General features: G+C 34.2%; 1 protein-coding gene across 6 annotated transcripts in view; it reads left to right on the forward strand.

The window, feature by feature from the left end:
* The window catches only part of LOC131823517 (UDP-glucuronosyltransferase 2A1), a 60741-nt gene extending 39326 nt beyond the window's left edge, over positions 1-21415 (forward strand). For 3 of the 6 annotated variants that reach the window (XM_059159972.1, XM_059159945.1, XM_059159963.1), the window contains 5 exons: positions 7825-7973; positions 10778-10909; positions 13427-13514; positions 14826-15045; positions 19781-21415. In XM_059159972.1, the coding sequence (XP_059015955.1) occupies positions 7825-7973; positions 10778-10909; positions 13427-13514; positions 14826-15045; positions 19781-20060 (869 nt within the window). In that variant the 3' untranslated portion in view covers positions 20061-21415. Of the gene's footprint in view, positions 1-1547; positions 1555-2027; positions 2069-7822; positions 7974-10777; positions 10910-13426; positions 13515-14825; positions 15046-19780 lie in introns of all 6 variants that reach the window. The other 3 variants (XM_059159990.1, XM_059159955.1, XM_059159981.1) reach the window with 2 other exon arrangements.
* The last annotated feature ends 425 nt before the right edge of the window (positions 21416-21840 follow it).

Raw genomic sequence — 21840 nt, forward strand, 5'->3', positions numbered from 1 at the left:
ATGGGCCTTGCTTTTTTATCCATTCTGATACTCTGTGTCTTGGCCATTTAACCCATTCACAGTCAGGGTAACTATTGAAAGACATGAATTTAGTGCCATTGTATTGCCTATAAGGTGACTATCACTGTATATTGTCTCTGTTTCTTTCTGGTCTACTACTTTCAGGCTCTCTCTTTGCTTCAGGACCCCTTTCAATATTTCCTGTAGGGCTGGTTTGGTGTTTGCAATTAAAAAAAATTTTTTTTGTTTGTCTTGGAAGCTTTTTCTCTCTCCTTGTATTTTCAATGATAGTCTAGCTGGATATAGTATTCTTGGCTGCATGTTTTTCTCATTTAGTGTTCTGAATATATGATACCAGTCCTTTCTGGCCTTCCAGGTCTCCGTGGATAAATCTGTTGCCATTCTCATATTTCTACCATTGTAAGTTACATACTTCTTGTCCCAAGCTTCTTTCAGGATTTATTCTTTGTCACTAATACTTGTAAATTTTAGTATTAAATGATAGAGTATAGACCTATTTTTGTTGATTTTGAAGGTGGGCTCTCAGTGTCTTCTGGTTTTTGATGCTTGTTCCCTTTGCCATATTAGGGAAATTGTCTCCAATAATTCTAATATACCTTCTGCTCCCCTCTCTTTTTCTTCTTCTTCTGGAATTCCAATTATTTTAATATTGCTTCATCTTATGGTATCATTTATCTCTCAAATTTTCCCCTCATGGTCTAGTAGTTGTTTGTCTCTTTTGCTCAGTTTCTTTATTCTCTGTGATTTGTCTTCTATATCACTAATTCTCTCTTCTGCCTCATTTATCCTAGCAGTAAGAGCCTCCATTTTTTATTGCACTTCATTAATAGCTTTTTTTATTTCAACTTGGTTTGATTTTAGGTCTTTTATTTCTCAGGCAGGGGATTTTATTTCTCCAGACAGGGTTTCACTAATTTATTTCATGCTTTGTTTGAGCCCAGCTAGCACCTTGAGAATCATCATCCTAAATTCTAGATATGACATATTATCAATATCTATATTGATTAGGTACCTAGCTGTTGGTACTGCCTCTTGTTCTTTTTTCTTTTTTTTGTGATGAGCTTTTCCATTTTGTCATTTTATCCAGATAAGAATATATGAATGAGAGAATAAAATACTAAAAGGGTGGAAAAGACCCCTGAAAAATGTATGCTAACCAAATAGAAGAGACCCCAAGTGGGGGGAGAAGAAATTTTACAAAGAAATTAAAAAAAAAATTTAAAATATATATGTGTTAGACTGGTAAAGCAGACAGAGCCACCCACTTGATTTTGGGTGTATTCTGGTCTCTTAGAGAAAACTTCCTCACAAAATTAAAAAAAAAAAAAAGAAAAGCTTATGTATATACAAAAATAAGGATAAACATGATGAAGGGATGGAATATGACTGTAAAGATGAAAACAAAAAAAAATTCTAAAAAAAAACTAATTGATATGTTAAGTTGCTTGGAAAAATAAAAAAAAAAAAAAAAAAAAAAGAGGAGAGAATGTGCTCAGGCTGGAGACTAGAACAAAGCCCTGTGCTAGATTTAGGGTATACTTTGATCTATTAGAAGAAATTGCATTCCGAATTTTTTTAAGAAAAAAAGAAACCTATATGTATACAAAAAAATAAGGTTATATACAATGAAGTTTAAAATATGACTATAATAATAAAGGTTTAAAAAGTTTTTTTTTAATTAAATTATTGTTAAGATGAACTAGTTAAAAAAAATTAAAGGAAGAAAGAAGAAAAGTTAAACAAAAAGTTAGAATAAGAAAAAAAAAATAAAGTGGAAAAAATCCAATTTAACTTTGCAAGACTAAAGGATCTTGGGGAGAAAGCCATGAATTCCATGAATTGCTTTCCTTTAGCTCTGGAGCTGTGCTGTTCTCCTTGATCAGTGAGCTTGATATTGGCTGGATGTTCTTGCTGATCTTCTGGAGGAGAGCTCTGTTGCAGTTATTCTCAAGTGTCTTTGCCTTTGGAAGTGGAATTGCATCACTCTTGCCAGGGTCCAGGCTAAGAAATTTGCTCGGATTTGCTCTTGGGAGCTTTTGTTACCTGAATTTTTCTGTGGATCTCTGGAGGACAGGAATGAAAATGGTGGCCTCCTAATCTCTGGCCCAGAGGAGCCAAAAGCTCAGGGCCTCACTCCTCCATGTGACTTCAGAGAAAAGCGGTCAATCACTCCTGTCTCCCTATTCTCCAGCTGCACTCTGAGCTCACCTGGCCTGTTACTGAGTGTTTCTATCTCTGGTGCACAACCCCATTTGGAGTCTCCAAACACACCAGATTCCTGCTATGCTGCTCCTCCAGAGGAGGAAGGTGAGTCTCCCCAGATCTGCCACTTGTGGAGTCCCTGCTCAAAGAGCAGTGGCCCAAGTACACAACAGATCACAGTTTAAGGTAACCTTGAGCTGAGAGCTTACTCCTTGGCTCTATCTCTGTAGTTGGCTTCCCTGCTCTGATACCTGGGAGCTCTGTCACACTCAGACACCCCAATCTTTCTGTGACCTTGCAGGACCTGAGACCACACTGTCCCCATGAAGGCTCTACCCCTGCTTAGCCTCTCGAGTGATGTCTAAATTCTAAAAGTTCTGATTTTGTGCTCCACTTCTCCATGCTTGCTGGGAACCATCCCATCCCCGCCATGGTCTATCTTCCCATTGCTTCAGATTCACTTCTCTGCAGGTCCTATCTTTCAGAAAGAGGACAATTTTCTGTTCCTAGAATTGTTGCTCTTCTTCTCTTTGATATCCTGTTAAGTTTGTAGGTGTTCAGAATGATTTGATATCTATCTAGCTGAACTCCTGTGACCTGATGTCATTTCAGTCTGCTACTTCTCTGCCATTTTGCTTCTTCCCCCTAAATATTCATTTTTGCCTTTCTTTTCACCAAATCTAGATTTTACAACTGTCTATAAAATACTTTGAAATTTACATTGTTCTTTACATTCACATAATAGTATTAATTTTAATGGATGTAACAAATCTTTTAACTAGTCTAGTCATTAGAGCTACTTGGGTTGTTCCAACTCTGGTATTACAAAACATGTTGTCTTAAATTTTTTGCATTTATATCCTTGCCATAATGTTCTCTAAAACTGATGAATCATTTAGCCTTTATCCTCAGACCTTTTCTGAGGTGAATAGCAATTCCATTTTCTTTAGGCTGTTTGTCTTACTGACCTGTAACCTGTAATACTTGAATATGTATTACAAATCAATGTAAATACAAATTCCTTAAAAAATTCAATTCCTTAAAAGACATAATCTGCCAAATCTCATACAAGAAGTAGACAATCTATAAAGGCTTATATCTACTAAACTGAATTAATAATTACCCTTTCAAAACAGAAAGCATTGGGCTCAGGTATGTTTATTGGTGAACTCTACCAAATATTTAATAACAAAATTATAATAATTTTCTACTATCATTTTTAGAAGATAGAAGCAGAAAGAATACTTCTTAACTCATTCTATGGGGCCAACATTACTCAAATATCAAAACCAGATAAATACATTGCAATAAAAGAAAAGCATAGACCAATATTTCTCATAAATATAAATCTAAAAATCCTTAACAAAATGCTAACAAATTGAATCCAACAATGTGTATAAAAAATTATATACCACCATCAAGTAGGATTTATCCTGGGTATGCAAGACTGGTTCAACATTCAGTAATCTTGACTTTTACTTGATTTTACTGCTTAGATTCCCCCTCAGATGGGTCATTTTTATGTAAATACCTTGATGCCAGTAGTAGGAGGCCGATGGTCCATTAACCAACCTAAAACTACAAGAAAACACCTGTTTGAATCTGCCAGCAGTAAATCCTAAACACAGAATTGAGAGGTCATAGCTGTCCTGAGCTTTAACTAATGTTTCAGAATGTTTCTGTTGAATAAATTTGTCATTATTTGACAAAATCCAAAAGCCACTCATGTTTAAAACTTTCAGTAAATTAGGCATAGAAAGGACCTTCTTCAACTTGATAAATTATATCCACAGCTAGAAAAACAAAACAAAACAAAAACCTATAGCTAGAAATACACAACAGAACAAAACAAAAAACCTACAACTAAAATCATCTTTAATAATGGGACATGGAAAGCTTTTCTTCCAAGGTTAGATAAAGGCAAGATATCATCTTTCTCTACACCTTGTCAACATAATACTGAACGTTCTAGCTAAGGGAATAAGACAAGAAAAGGAAATAATACGGAGGTCAAAAATAGACCCAAACAAGGTAGTCAATTGATTATTGACAAAGAAACAAAAGTAGTACAATGGATAGTCTTTTCAAGAAATGATGGTGGAACAACTGGACATTCACATGCAAAGAAAGAATGTAGGTACAGACTTGGATCCTTTCACAAAATTTAACTAAAAATGAATCATAGATCTAAAGGTAAAATGCAAAACTATAAAACTCCTAGACGATAACCTAGGGAAAACTCTAGATGATCTTGGGTATAATAATGACTTTCTATACACAACACCAAAGGCACACAATAGAAATAATGAATATGCTGGACTTCACTAAAATTAAAAACTTCCACTGTATAAAGGACAATGTTAAGAAAATTTAAAGATAAGACATTGATTGACAGAAAGTATTTGCAAAAGTTACATCTGACAAAATACTGTTATCTAAAATATTTTTAAGGGTGCCTGAGTGGCTCAGTCAGTTAAGCATCCAACTCTTGATTTCAGCTCAAGTCATGATCTCAGGGTTGTGACACAGTCCCGTGTCAGTCTACACACTGGGCATAGAACCTGCTTAAGATTCTCTTTCTCTCTCCCTCTCTCTCTCTCTCCCTCTGATGTGTGTGTGTGTGTGTGTGTGTGTGTGTGTGTGATCTTAAAATTCTGTAAGAAAACATCTATCACCATCAAAAATGGGGCAAAGCCAGGCATCTCATCAAGGAAGATATATAGTTGGCAATCAAGCATACAAAAAGATGCTCTATATCATATGTCATGAGGGAAGTGTAAATTAAAATAATGAGTAACACTACACTCTGTTATAATGGCCAAAATGCAGAATAGTGACAAATACTAAATGCTAGCAAGTTGTGGAAAAAGAACTCATTTAGTGCTAATGAGAATGCAAAATGGTATAGCCACTTTGGAAGACATTTTGTTGGTTTCTTACAAAACTAAGCATACTCTTACCATACTATCATAGTCATTGGTTTTTACCCAAATGAGCTGAAAACTTATGTCCACAGAAAAATGAGCCCATGGATATTTATAGCAGTTTTACTCATATTTGCCCAAACTTGGAAGCAATCAAGATGTCTTTTGGTAGATGAAGGGATAAACTGGTAGATCTACACAATGAAACATCACTTGATGCTGAGAATAAATGAGTTATCACACCATAAAAAGACATTGAAAAACCTTAAATGCATATTACTAAGTGAAAGAATGCCATCTGAAAAGACTACTACTATATAAACCCAACTATATGACATTCTGGAAAAGGCAAAACTATGAAGACAACAAAAAAATTAATGTTTTTCAGGAGTAGGGTGGGAAGAAAAATGAATAGGCAGAACAGAGAGGACTTCTAGGGCAGTGAAAATATTATTATATATTATACATTTGTACAAACTCATAAAATTAACAACATCAGGAGTTAAATATAATGTAAAGTATGGACTTCAGATGGTACAATGTGCTAGTGTAAGTTCATTAATCATGACAAATGTATCACTATGTTTGGGGATTTTAATAATGGAGAGTCTATGCATGTGTGAAGGCAAGGGGATATGAAATATCTCCACCTTTCCTTTAATTTTACTCTGATCCAAAAACTGTTCTGAAAAAGTAAAGTATTAATTTTTTTAAATTTTTTATTTTTTATAAACATATATTTTTATCCCCAGGGGTACAGGTCTGTGAATCGCCAGGTTTACACACTTCACAGCACTCACCAAAGCACATACCCTACCCATAAAGTATTAATTTTTAAACAATGATCAGAAATTATACATGTTAGTTTCCTCACACATCTTCAAAAAGAAATTAATAACTTTAGCCTTGAAAGATTTTCTCTAGATATTTACCCAGCTAACATGACTTATCTCTGAGAAACCGGTAAATGTCCTCCATTGAAATTCATTCCTATCTATCTGGATTACTGTAAGGCATTTTGCTATAAAGTCAGGTTATCTCTAAGAACTCTTTGAAATTAAAAATCACCTTAGTAAACTCATCATGTAGGTTTATAACACTGTATTAAAACATTAATAATATTGACATGGTAACTCAAATTTAATACCTCATTTATATCATTCTCCACTGTGTTCATAATAGGGCTTGTGTGAATCATTTAATTATAGGAAAATCTTGCTGGTAAATTTTAATTCTATATTTTGTTTTATAATCCCTCAACATAGCATTTAAATTGTCTTATGAAATTATTTGCCAATATTTGTATACTTTTGTTCAATTTTATTCTCTTTACTTTTCATTGACCTTATATTTGTAACCATGCATCACTGCTTCAGATAAAGAATTTTAGTAAATACTTTAAGTATTTCTCAAAACATGGTCTATAACTTATACACAACAATTTCACCTAAGGCGTTGGTAATCAAGAAAGGACATCACACACATGGGACAAACCTCTAAAGTACTTAAATATATTGATGTAGAAGCTGTGAAGTGGTGTTTTTATCCAGTCTCTGGCAGTTTCAACTTGAGTGTCCTTGAGAAATTTTTCTTCATTATCAAATTAAGACATTCGCATTTATAACCTCAGATGTAAATTCAAACACTACAAAGCAATGACTCTAAAAAGAGACTATCCAGTCTGTGTTGTATATGATCACCAACTTTGGTGGTAATCTCTAAGAAAGGAGAATTCTTATATGAGTTTTTATTTATTTAGATGCAAAACATGTTTTCTGTGTCCAAATATGGTTGACTTGGTCACTTGCAGAGGGTCACTTACAGAGGGTCATTCATCCCCTCTGTAAATCTTCTAAAATTAATACTTAGAATCTCCCTTTCAAAAAACATCATTTAAAGGTAACACTGAAATAACTATGACATTGATGGTATGTACATGTATATTTCACATTCCAAAGGGGGTTGTATTGGGTATGAATTATTCAGGGAATTTCAGCTAAGAAACTAGTGGCAAAACAATTGTGGTGGAAAGTGGTGGGACTTGATTCAGGAAGATGAAGCAAACAAATGCTGGTGGGGTTCTTTAACATTATGAGTGAACCAGAGACTATAACAAGTCAGAAGGTGGAGGTACATTCCTAATTAGAAGTTAGAAACCATCGAGAGGGAATTTGATGTTGATATAGTGGGGCTAACCTATTATCTGCCATTTAATTGGAGAGAAACAATGAGTATTAAGTTCATCAGTAAATGGAGTTCTGGTTAAAATTTTATTGAATTTGTTCTTGTCAAACTACACTTGCACATTACTTTCCCTACCCAAAAATCCTCTCAACCTTCCTCTTTGTCACCTTTCATCCTTCTTCTCTTATTTCCTTTTTCTTCCCTCCCTCTCTCCCTCTCTCCTCCTTTCGCTCTTCTTCCCTCTCTCTCTTCATTTTTTCTCTTCTTTGTTTTTTACTTCCCTCCCTCCCTCTCTTCCTTTCTTCCTTCGTTCTCTTTCTTTTCCCCTCCTTAACATGTTAATTTTCTCTGCCTTTTAATAGCTAGATGTGATAAATAATCTAGAAGACTTAGATTTATTTTTTTCTTATAGCTTGTCAGTAAATTAGTGTAAATTGTATCCCCAAAAGCATATACTAATTATCTCCACACAAATTTTTTTCATTTTCTACAGGAAGACCCACTACATTATGTGAGATTATGGGAAAAGCAGAAATTTGGCTAATCAGGACGTACTGGGATTTTGAATTTCCTCGCCCATACTTGCCTAATTTTGAGTTTGTAGGAGGGCTGCATTGTAAACCTGCCAAACCATTACCTAAGGTAGGTCTATTATGTGGAGGATTTATTTTGTACCTTATGATATAATGTTGATTTTTCTTTAAAGTGTACTGCCTCAGTAACAGAGAAATGCTCTTTATTACGCCAACTCTACAAATCATAGGGGTCTCTTATGACTGATATTACCTTTTTTGGACTTCACTTTGGTATTTTGGCTAAAGGAAGAAGTGATTCAAGGGAAAGTTAAAATATTAGTGTGTCTACAGTTTGGGTGCTGGACTGAAGCAACAGGAAGCCAAAGTCTTGGAAATTACTTAGGAGATTCCTATAGCTTTCTAACAAGCATGATGGAGTTATGAATTGGGACAGTTACTATTATTGCTTAAGTGATAAAGATGCTTTCATGAGAACTCTCACATAGATTCTAGAGTTTCATCAGTAAGAAGTAAGTGTTGACAGAAGACGTGAAATCAGGTAGAACTTCTTGGATAATAGTAATTGTTACCAAGATAAAAATTAATTTAAGGAAAAACTTTTTTTGAGATGAAAATGATGAATTCAGTATTGGATCTATTCACTTTAAGGAGCCAAAGAAATTTTCAGGTGAATATTTCTAGTAATCATTTGGGTAATACAAGGTCTAGGTTTTAGCAAAGAGCATTAGAAACAGATTAGGAGTCATAAAAATAAAGAAGTCATAGGACTTAAAGACCTGAACACTGAATTCTTTCTTTAAGATCATGATGTCTGGTTTTTCTGAAATGAAAATGGTACCACATTCCAAAGTCACCAACAAATAAATATGGACAGCCAAAAATATTGGAAGAGGCCTTATTGATAAGTAAAAGAAAATAGATAAACATGGAAAAAAATACTGTAATATTGTATTTAACTATCTTTATCATTAACTACTGTTATCAAGGGATTGAGGAAGTGGACACTCATTTGCTTGGGTTGTAGGTAAGTGAACATAACCTCTGTAGAAGACTGTAGGTTAAATAGTGTTCTCAGGATAGTTTTTGATTTCTATTTAGGGTAATATGTATATTTAAGTTTAAATTTTATTTTACGATTCTGAATATGCTTTTCTTACCAGTGAAGTTATAGCTGCAGGTCAGCTCTATTGAGTGTTATTACAGCAAAAAATAAACCAACATCTAAACAAAGGTATAGAAAGAGGACATATTCTTTGGTTCAGTGGATAATACCCATGCCACACTATTATATTCATCTTCCCATCTTCACTTTTCATCTACACAATTTCACAAAACAATTCAAACATGTTTTACAAGGGGGGGGGGGACTTATTCCATTCCAAAACCAGTTACTAATACAAACATTTGGGCAATATGAACATCAATCACAGCTTATACCTCTGATGAAAAAATTATGCCAGTCACTGCACTCACAGAAAAAAAAGCAATGAAAGACGGCCAAGGATCCAACTTCTAGATGTGTAAGTTTTCATATACGTGTGTGTGTGTGTGTGTGTGTGTGTGTGTTTATTCAATCACTCTCTTACAAAGAGGAATCAAAATGGTAAAATACCAGTTCCTGGGACTTCAAAGATAGTTTCCTAACATTATCTAAACTAAAAGAGCAGTCAGCTTTTATTTATGACATCATCCTTCTCCTTTTATTAGCCTTAAATTGAGAAATACATTGATTAAATAAATAAATATAATTAAGAAATGCAATAAATATATTGAGAAATATTGCAGGGAAGCCACAAATAATTGCACAGGAAATGCATGATACATATCTAGAAGTTGACATTCACATAAATTAGAATGCAAAAGACCTCAGACCAGACTTTGCAATGCGCAACTTGCACAACTATAAGTGGAGACCCAAAGGATTTTATTTGTAGAGAAGTTTCAAATTAAGGTATGTCAGCTACTTGTGGGAAGGTAGAGAAGCACTGTTTCATAAATGTTATCATGATTTAAAAAATAGAAGTTTACTTTTTTTTTCCAAAAGTATATTTTTTTAATTTTTTATAAACATAAAATATATTTTTATCCCCAGGGGTACAGGTCTGTGAATCTCCAGGTTTACACACTTCACAGCATTCACCATAACACATACCCTCCCCAATATCCATAAACCCACCCCCCTTCTCCCAACCCCCCTCCCCCCAGCAACCCTCAGTTTGTTTTGTGAGATTAAGAGTCACTTATGGTTTGTCTCCCTCCCAATCCCATCTTGTTTCATTTATTCTTCTCCTACCCCCTTAACCCCCCATGTTGCATCTCCACTTCCTCATATCAGGGAGATCATATGATAGAAGTTTACTTTTAACATGTATTACTATATATCTCAATTCTTTTAAAAAAATCATTTTTAGCCCCATTAATCAGGAAAGAATAAACACGAGAAAAATATCCTGAATGCCTAACAGGGAGTTAGATTAATTTATTCAAAATTTATTGGCTACAAACTGACATGATACACATTTTAAAAGTCTAGTTAGGACCCTTTTTTTGGGCTTTTTTACAAGGAATATTTTTGAGTTTGCAAACATCTCTGCTGGTTCATAAAATTAAGCCTTGAGGGTAAGATTTCCATGAACCATGAGAAGAGCTGTCTCTTATTGCTTATTCACTTTGTTTAATGGTTTGGCTCTATGCCTTTATTTGTGATCACTTATTATATATTTAAGCCACAGTTTTCCAGAAACATATTTCCTCTTGAAGATACTAGATGATTCTCTGTGGCAGAAGACAGAACCAGTCTAACATTTCTGACACTTCTCTTGACTCTGCTATTTAGAAGAGTAGGTGAACTTCCCCCAGCCCCCACTGTGATCCTACATGTTTGTGATAAAGAGAATTTTATCATTGTAGGAAATGGAAGAATTTGTCCAAAGTTCAGGTGAAGATGGTATTGTGGTGTTTTCTCTGGGATCAATGGTCAAAAACCTCACAGATGAAAAAGCCAATCTCATTGCCTCAGCCCTTGCCCAGATTCCACAGAAGGTCAGTACAACTTTGGGTCCTGGTGAATAGCTGCTTTGCCAGTTGGAGTGAAAATGTGACTAACAGTACTTTTTCTAGATCAGAACTGAAGCACTGAGCATAACTGGTACCACCTTCAAATAAAAATTCCTTAAAATATTAAAATGGTGTATTGAGGCACATGTAATCATTTGCTTAGTAAGCCTTTGCATTATTATGGAAATACATCTTCTTATACGATCATTTATTTTCAGTGAAATAGAGATGAAAATGTTAAGATCCTGATAACTTTTTACTATTTGAAATCTTATGACCTGCATTGAGTACTCCCCCAAATTCTCAACTGTGTTAGTTCCAAGGTCCAAGAAAAGAGAGATGTTATATACAGAGTAGATAGGAATTACGTTCAAGGGTATATTTTCTATTTTTAAGTTTTATTGACAATATATCAAGATCTAGTTGATTTAGAAGTAGTAGCCTAGACTTTCTAAATTGGAATTTCTACAGTTAAAAACAGTTAAAAATCCTAATATTATTATTATCAAACAATATATATTTTCTGATTTATGATGTTCAATTTAATTTTGCTGTCATTATAGTTCCAGATTTCTACTCTTTATATACACCTATTTATGGAATACCCTAGAACTTTTCATGTTGGTATATTAGTTCAAATATATAAAACTTCATAAAGATGAGCATACTAATTAGGTCTGTTAAACCTTTGAATTTTTATTTCTAAACTTTTTTTTTTAAAAGTTTGCCACCTGAGAATATGGAGAAAAGGGAACTCTCTTGCACTGTTGGGAATGCAAACTGGTGCAACCCCTGTGGAAAAGAGTACAGAGATTCCTCAAAAAGTTAAAAACAGAACTACTCTATGATTCAGTAATTGTGCTACTGGGTATTTACCCAAATGATGCAAAAATACTAATGGAAAGGGAAACATGCACCCCAATGTTTATAGCAGCTTTATTATAGTCAAATTATGGAAGCATTATATTTATCCATGGACAGATGAATGGATAAAGAAGATACGGTATTATATAAGTGATGAACCACTAAATTCTACTGAAACCAATATTACACTACACTATATGTTATCTAACGAAAATGTAAATAAAAATTTGAAAAAAAAATGTGGTAAACATATACAATAGAATATTTTTTCAACCATAAAAAAGAATGAAATCTTGCCATTTGCCAAGACATGAATGGAGCTAAAGAGTATAATGCTAAGAAATGAAGTCAAAGAAAGACAGATTCCATATGATTTCACTCATATGTAGAATTTAAGAAACAAAACAAATGAGCACAAGGGAAAAAGAAAAAAAAAACAAGAAACAGACTCAATTATAGAGAACAAAATGATGGTTATTAGAGGTGAGATGGGTGGGGGGGATGGGTTAAACAGGTGATGGGGATTAAGGAAGGAGTGCATTGTCATGATGATTAGTGGGTGAGGTATGGAATTGTTGAATAAAATAAACACTTAAAAATAAGTTTGCCATCTATTAATATTTAATCTGAACTTAGTCTTACAGAGCTCCCCCCACCTGCAAAAAGTATATAACAAAAGGCTAACATTCTAACACGATACTTCATTAGAAAATGAAATAAAGCAAATTTATTTCCTCCCTCGAAAACTATAGAAAGTGCTAGAGAAAGAAAGAGGAAGGAAGGAAGGGAGGAAGGGAGGGAGGAAGGAGAGGGAGGTAGAGGGAAGGAGAGAGGAAAGAAAGAAAGAAGGAAAGACAATCATTCAACAACCAGACAACAAAAATTTGAAACTAATTATAGTTTTGGAAAGCATTATAATTGAAACATGAAAGTTAGGATTCCCTTATAACATTAGTAAATTCACACAGTAGTCATGTTTATTTATTTATTTATTTATTTAGATAGAGGGGAAAGAAACATGTATTCATGGAAATTAGCCATTACTAGACATTGAGCTGGGTTTTCCCGGCGTGTTAATCCCATCCGTGTTTTTTATTTTTTTATTTTTTATTTTTTTTTATTTGACAGATAGAGATCGCAAGTAGGCAGAAAGGCAGGCAGAGAGATTGAAGAAGGGAAGCAGGTTCCCTGCTGAGCAAAGAGCCCGACGTGGGGTTCGATCCCAGGATCCTGGGATCATGACCCGAGCCGAAGACAGAGGCTTTAACTCACTGAGCCACCCAGGTGCCCCAATAGTCATGTTTATTTTAATGCTTTTTTAAACCCCCATGCTCTGATTGATAAAACTAGTCTTTCTATTTTATATGCCTTCACTTATAATCTCATACCTCAGAACTTTTAAGTGGTAAATATAAAAATGATAAAACTATACATAATGGACTATTAGTTCAAGCTCTTTTTGACATGGTTGATACAAACAGACCTACTATATCTCCGTGTTTGCAAACTAACCCTTATGTCCATTTCTTTCACTATCACATAAAGTAGTAGTGGGCCACATGGTTTATAAACTCTACAGCATTAAGATGACCTCACTGTGTGTTTTTACTTGCAAAATTAAAGCACTTTCTTTGACAGGTTTTATGGAGATACAAAGGAAAGAAACCAGCCACATTAGGAGACAACACTCGTCTCTATGATTGGATACCCCAAAATGATCTTCTTGGTAAGACTGAGGGAAAGAAAACTGTACTTTTGAATAATGGACAAGTAAGGCAACTATTCAACAGCAAATAATTCAATAAATACTTAATAGCTTAACATGTCACATTTTAGGTTTAAAATTAAAAACACAAAAAACAACAAATGTTGTAGAGGATATGAAAAAAACAAACTCTCTTGCATTGTTGGAGGGAATGAAAACTGGTGCAACCACTGTGGAAAACAGTATGGAGTTTATTCAAAAAGTAAAAAAAAAAAAAAAAAAAAAAAAAAAAATAGAACTATCCCACAATCCAGTAATCACACTGCTGGGTATTTATAGACTAATTCGAAGGTATATAGGCATCCCTATATAATAGCAGCATTATTTGCAGTAGCCAAGATATGGAAACAGCTCATGTCCATTGACCAATGAATGAATAAAGAAGTGATGTAGATAGATAGACAATAGATTAGATAGATAGACAATAGATTAGATAGATGGATAGATAGATAGATAATAGATATTTTAATCTATTGATTGATCTGTATATGTAAATAATATTATTCAGCCATCCAAATTTTGCATATGCAAGAGAATGTATGAAGCTTAGAAGAGTATAATGGTAAGAGAAATAAGTCAGAAAGATAAATACTCATGATTTCACTAATATGAAGAATTTAAGGAATAACAACAACAAAAGAAAGAGCAAAGGAAAAATAAAAGAGAGAGAAAGATAAATCAGGAAACAGACTCTTAACGGTAGAGAACAAAATGATGATCATTAGAGGGGATGTGGTGGGCAGGTGGATAAAATGGACAATGGGGATTAAGAAGGGCACTGTGATGAGCACTGGGTGATGTATGGAAGTGTTGAATCACTATAGTGTACGCCTGAAACTAATATAACACTGTATGTTAACTATACTGGAATTTAAAATAAAATTTAAAAAAATAAATAAAGCTAGAAAAAAATAAAATATCACATTTTACTTGCAGTTTTAAAGCAGAAATAATTTAAGAATTGACAGTTAATTTTATAGACTCAATGCTTTCTTTGATTCACAAAAGAGCATTTCAGTTAAGACTCTCATTACTCTTCAAGTTTCAGTCTCAGTTCAGATATTTTCTCCTCTGTAAAGTCCTTCCAGACAAGGCAGAGGAAGCTAATCCCTTCCCGCTTTTCTGGGGTCATAGTTTTCTGAGATAGCAAGAGCCCATGTGCTCTCAGAAAAAAATTCTTTCTTTGTTGAGTTAATCTGTAATTTTCCCCTATCTCTCTCTAAAATTCTGTTACCTTATTATAATGAAATCCTCACTCAATTCCTAAACTAGGTCATCCCAAAACAAAAGCTTTTATCACTCACGGTGGAACCAATGGGATCTATGAAGCTATTTACCATGGGATTCCTATGGTGGGAGTTCCTATGTTTGCTGATCAACCTGATAACATCGCTCACATGAAGGCCAAAGGAGCGGCTGTGGAGGTGGACATAAGCACAATGACCAGTGAAGATCTGCTCAATGCCTTGAGAACAGTCATTAATGAACCTTCGTAAGTACTACTGTTTTTAAAGGCTTTCCATTGATTATGCTACCCATCCTACTTGGAAGTGTTCAATGACTTATGATTTTGTTAACAGATTTAATTTCAAGTAACTATAACATGAATATAAAAACCACTTTATTATTTCATTTTCCAAACATTGAAGTAATTTGCTAAAATTGGGGAAAAAATACTATTACTTCAAATATTTTATCAACCCTTTTTTTTCCAAAATCAATCATTTTAATGATCACATAAATTCTTAGACATTTTTTGAACAATCTACTTGTTCATATAGACACAAATATCTATACCTATTTAAATATTATAACCATTCAGTAAGTACAAAATTGGAAGTGATAATTCACTTTGATAATGATAATTCATTTATCATTCAAAAATGGCCATCATGAACATTGGCTATATATCACTCATCACTATATGCATATACACAGGGAGAAGAGATACTGAGTAGGTAATAACTTTATAAATGCTGGTTATTACTATGTATGAATTCTTAAACAAAATTTTGAATTTTGTCTTAGTTAAAGATTAATTGAAATGAATCTATAAACTATATTTAACTTTAGGTACATATCATTATATCTTAATTTTTTCTCTGAAAAGTCTCATCAAGATTAATAATTAATACATGAATCCAGTTTTAAGTTTTCATTTTTATGCATTTTTGATTTTAGCAACAGTTGAACTGCCATAGAAATAATCTCATTTCCAAAAAATAGAAGTAATCTCATCTCTAATATGTACTACTTAAGATTTTAGTTTGTCAATATTTAGCCGCTTATTTTCCTCAAATTTAGCCTTTTTGCTTTATCTTAAAGGAATCAACATTTGCCATTAATTCTGAGATTCTTTATTCTAAAATATTTTAGAATCATTCTTAACTGAATATATTATATGAAATTTCCTTTCAATAAAGACTCATGGATATCAAATTTCCTGAGATCAAGCTTAACAATATTTTCTGATTGCCTTAATATAAGAATGATATCTTGGGGCACCTGGGTGGCTCAGTCATTAAGCGTCTGCCTTCAGCTCAGGACCAAGCCCTGTGTCGGGCTCCCGGCTCCATGAGCCTGCTTCTCCCCGTCTCCATCTGCCGACTGCTCTTCCTGCTTTTGTTCCCTCTCTCTCTGTCAAATAAATAAATAAAATCTTTAAAAAATGAAAAGGAAGATATCTCATCTCTCTGAATATAAGATATTTAGCTCTCTCTTTTCTTCAGAATTGTGTAAATATGACTCATGGTCTTCTGGCTTTAAATCCTTCTATAGGAATTTGAAGCCTGTCTGATCATCAATTTATATTTGTTTTATTTTTCAGTCTGGAAAAAATAATTTTTTTTAAAGTGTAGAAACCTAATAATGATGTATATTGATAAGCTATTTTCTATATTTCCCCTGGGTTATAGTATATTTTTTCAATACTGTTAATTTGGAATAAAAATTATTTTTCTTCTCAGAAAATTTTTTTTTGTTATTTATCAAAATGTTTGTTGGTTCCACTTTTTATGTCTATTTCAGAGACACCAAATTTCAGCATTCTATATGTTAAAATATTTTGATTCTTGTTCTCTATCATTTTCTTTTTTTTTTTTTAAAGATTTTATTTATTTATTTGACAGACAGAGATCACAAGTAGGCAGAGAGGCAGGCAGAGAGAGAGGAGGAAGCAGGCTCCCTGCAGAGCAGAGAGCCTCGATGCGGGACTCGATCCCAGGACCCTGAGATCATGACCTGAGCCGAAGACAGAGGTTTTAACCCACTGAGCCACCCAGGAACCCCAAACCCCTGCATTGCTATTTTACTTCAACTCTCCTCTTTTTTGAACTATGTATTATGCTTAATTACATTCTAAGCCAATCATTTTTATGGTTCTTTCCTAATATCATATGTTATCAAGGCATATGTCATCTAGATTTCTCAGTATTTACTCTGAATGTGTATAAGTGCTTTATATTTAAATTTGTTTCCACGTTATCTCAGACTCAATTATTTTCATTGAGAGGCAAAACTCAAAGGATAGTTCAAACATCCCATTTGAGGGGCGCCTGGGTAGCTCAGTGGGTTGATCCTCTGCCTTCGGCTCGCGTCATGATCTCAGGGTCCTGGGCTCTCTGCTAGGCAGGGGGCCTGCTTCCTCCTCTTTGCCTGTGTCTCTGCCTACTTGTGATCTCTGTCTGTCAAAAACAAACAAACAAACAAACAAACAAAAAAACATATCCCATTTGTATGGCTTAATGCTGAAATTCAGGAGGTAGATAAGAAGGTCAACTCAAATGCAATTTTGTGTAGCTTTTTTTGGTGGAACTAATCTATCTAAAACCATCTATTCTAAGCCCTACTTGCAGAGTATTTTAGACAAAAGGGTCAATGTATTGCTCCCCAAAAGGGAATCTTTGCCTTGATTCTAAACTAAAAATTCAGTGCTAGTAGTCTTTTGCTCCCTCTCACACACATTCTAATCAAGTGACTTTTACTAAGATGAATGTTTAAGGGACGCCTGTGTGGCTCAGTGGGCTAAAGCCTCTTCCTTCAGCTCAGGTCATGATCCTAGGGCTCTGGGATCAAGCCCTGCAGTAGGCTCCTCTGCTCAGCAGGGGGCCTGCTTCCCTTCCTCTCTGCCTGCCTCTCTGCCTACTTGTGATCTCTCTGTCAAATAAATATATTTTTAAAAAATGAATGTTTAAGTCATAATTTTCAAAACATTATAGATACCATTATTTCAGGAGCTGGACCTAGTGTTAAGAGCTTCAGTTAGGCTGACTATGATTTTCTGTTTCTCGTAAATGATGATCTTGATAGCTAATGCCTTAGACTATTATTGGGTTGTTACTGCTGATAATTTGGTTCATTTTACTAAATAAGAGCAAGTTCTGTAATTTTTCAGAACCCTACCTTATTTCATGGCATGCCATTAAATTTTATTGTTCATTTGGAAACTATTGATGCAAAAGACAGAACCATAAAGACTCAGGATTTTCCAAGAAAATACCTAAAATTATTTATTTTAAAATATCTTGGGACGCCTGGGTGGCTCAGTTGGTTAAGCGGCTGCCTTCAGCTCAGGTCATGAACCCAGCGTCCTCGGATGGAGTTCCATAGTGGGCTCCTTGCTCAGCAGGGAGCCTGCTTCTCTCTCTGCCTCTGGCTGCCATTCTGTCTGCCTGTGCTCGCTCGCTCTCTCTCCCTCTCTCTCTGACAAATGAATAAATAAAATCTTAAAAAAAAATCTTAACATTAACTGTAAAGCTAATTCTAACTGAGAAATCATCTGGGAACAATAGAGTTTAGTATAGGGTCTATATATGGATGTATTTGTGTTCCATTTATTACTCCTTAATGGAATTCAGGAACATAAAAGATTACACTTAAAAACATAAACCATAATAATTTTAATTACTTATAATATTTTAAGATAAAAGACATATAACATTAGTGACCGATAAAATGCTAAATATTCATTTTAAATACGAGCATAGACCTTTCTTGTCTTATTTATAGGAAAGCATACTTTATTTTTATTTAGATTCATAAGTAAAAGTTTATCTGGCTAATATATATGTATTTCAGATTTTAAATCTCTAACTATAAAAGGAGAAAAACTTGAACAAAACTATGATTTGGAAAGACAGGCTTTTACTGCCACTGTAGTTTGCCTGGAATGTTTTAGGGTGAATCAGGTGAAATTACTGCTTTAACCCTACCTATATTTCAATCCAATTAAAAGAGTATGACTATTCTTCCTCACTGCATGCATAAAAGAACACAAGTAAATTATTCCCTCCTACTGGATCTAGCATACCATGTTCACTGGTGAATGATGATCACACTTCTTCTCCAGTCCCCAAAATGGCTAACTCACACCAGGACATCTCTTCACAAATCACGTACATTCCATCATCTTCATGTCCCCAAGCTGGGAGGCTTATTTATAACAAAACCAAAAGGAAATACACTAAATCTGGCTCATTAACTAGGAAATGTCAAGTGAAGATAAAACCTGCCTTTCAAAACATACCATAACCATTATTGTTTGAGAGATTAGAGTTAACTCCATACAACCATTACTACTTTGATGCCTCATTCATTGGGGACTCTAATTCTAGTAAAATATTTCTATTCATCTTAAAAATTCAAAGTTCCATATCCTTGCCATTTCCAAAATTACCCTAGTATCTTTACCAATCTTGATATTACCAATATAGACACTGTCCTTTGCATTACAAAGACACAATGTGTGCAATGGGGGAATTATCACAGTGCCAAGGTATTAGACCCTGAAGAAATGGTTTATTAATGTCAATTATTAGCTTCTTGTCTGTCATCATGAAGTAGCCAGAGCTTAAAAACCATTTTAATGGAACTTCCTATGGATATTTCTGCACAATATTGGATTATTCAGCTTTGATTTGGGTCGATCCTGGAAACTACACACAATATCAAAAGTTCTCCTTGGAAAAATTATGCCATTCACGTGCAACACACCTGTTTCATGTTTTATGTCTGCATTTCACCACATTCAGTTAAGAATGTATTTCTTCTACATCCTCCTTTCACAATCCTTAAGATGCTATGCAACCAACAAATTTCACATCTCAGCAAGAGTGTATTTTTTCTCAATTATTACCTATGGTCTTTGGCTTACATAACATATAACATGTATCAGGGATTACCCATAATGAAAACAAAAACTCTCTAATTTCTCTATTTTTGCCTACCAGTTATAAAGAGAATGCAACAAGGTTATCCAGGATTCACCACGATCAACCTGTAAAGCCCTTGGATCGAGCAGTCTTCTGGATAGAGTTCGTCATGCGTCACAAAGGAGCCAAGCACCTGCGGCCGGCGGCTCACAACCTCACCTGGTTCCAGTACCACTCTCTGGATGTGATCGGGTTCCTGCTGGCTTGTGTGGCAGCTGCTATCTTCTTGGTCACAAAATGTTGTTTGTTTTCTTATCAAAAATTTGGTAAAACAGGAAAGAAGAAAAAGAGGGAATAGATCTTTCTAAGTGTGGCAAAGGCTTTGATGGGCAATCCTGTTCATTCTAGCCACAGTGACCTTAATGAAAACAGATTATCTCCATCCCATTTTCAAAATACCCATTCCTCTACCTTAGCCTAGAGATAAAGCCTAGAATTCAGCACGATCATCAACTAGTGAACATGTCCCAGTGTTCCTTTGTCTTTTCCCAGATGCCTATACCCTCTTGTTTTTCTGACACAGGGACACTAATGATTTCATGAATCTTCTATTTAATTATGCTTAACCTTAAGAATATGCTGACTAACAATATGCTGAATCCTGAGGAGTGCTTGAAATGTTAGTTGAATGTGATGGATGTAGGGAATATAGAAGAATAAAATTCACAACTTCCCCAAGAATATACAAAGCAAGGAGCCACCATAGAAGGTTAGTATGCTATAAAAAGAGTGATTATTTCTTTTTTTCACAGAAAACAAGCCCTTCTGCTTGTCCAAAGTTATTGGGGTTAGAGCCTAAATTGATAATAACTGTTATAGTGCATCAAAGTAGGGAAGGTCTACAAATTCCATTCAATACATAGATAATTATGGCCTGTGTACCTGCCTGCAATCAGCTAACACTCTTGTGTGCCTTTTAATGCAGGGGTCTGGGGACTACCCTCAAACAAAAGAGATTAATTGAGTTATTATTTTTTCTCAGGGACAGAGAATGTCAGCAATATCTTAAAGGTGATCAGATCATTTATAGAGGAAATAATTAAGAAATATAGAAAAAATTACATGAAACTTTTAATTAACATTGATAACATTAAAGTGAAATGTCAATTTATTATATTGAAAAATCACTAATGTCCATAATCTATAATCACTCTTTATAATCAAAGATTTAGTTTTCTAACAAAAACAAATATTTACTTGGAATGTAAGATGATTGTATTATTTTTCAGTCTGTATTATTTACAAATTTAAATTTATCAATTAATTATTATGCCACGGATGTAAGATATTAGCATATTTGCTTGACTAATGGCATGCTTTAGTAAATATTTATCATGGAAAACACTAATTAAAATTCATATTTGAATCAGCTCTGCATTAATTTAACAAATGAAGGCTGTGCTTAATTTACCCCTTATAAACTTAATGACATATTCTAATAAAAGTTTTAATTTCAGTATTTCTTGTGTAATTGAGGTGATAAATGACATCCATTAGCTTACTGAAAATTTTGAAATTCATATTCATGTCAGTATGGCATATTGAAAATTACTTTCAATTTAAAAATAACTGCATGACATATAGGAATATGTATTTGTTTTTGAATATGTACATTACCAAAAATGCAAATAAATTCTTAAATTTTTTTGTGAAGGTTAAAATGTATTTGTTAAACATTAACATTTTTAAAAGGTGATTCATGGGGATGCCTGGGTGACTCAGTTGGTTGAGCAGCTGCCTTCGGCTCAGGTCATGATCCCAGTGTCCTGGGATCGAGTCCCACATCAGGCTCCTTGCTCCACAGGGAGCCTGCTTCTCCCTCTGACTCTGCCTGCCATTCTGTCTGCCTGTGCTCTCTCTCTCTCTCTCTGATGAATAAATAAAATCTTAAAAAAAAAAAAAAAGGTGATTCATGTTGATGTGTTTTGACTTTTACGATTTGATTATGTCCTTAGAAGAGTTTTTTATCTTTGCTTTATCCTAGTATATTTTCTTTTTTTTTTAAGATTTTATTTATTTATTTGACTGACAGAGATCACAAGTAGGCAGAGAGGCAGGCAGAGAGAGAGAGAGGAGGA

Source organism: Mustela lutreola, chromosome 1, assembly GCF_030435805.1.
Source record: "Mustela lutreola isolate mMusLut2 chromosome 1, mMusLut2.pri, whole genome shotgun sequence".
Classification (NCBI taxonomy): Eukaryota; Metazoa; Chordata; class Mammalia; order Carnivora; family Mustelidae; genus Mustela; species Mustela lutreola.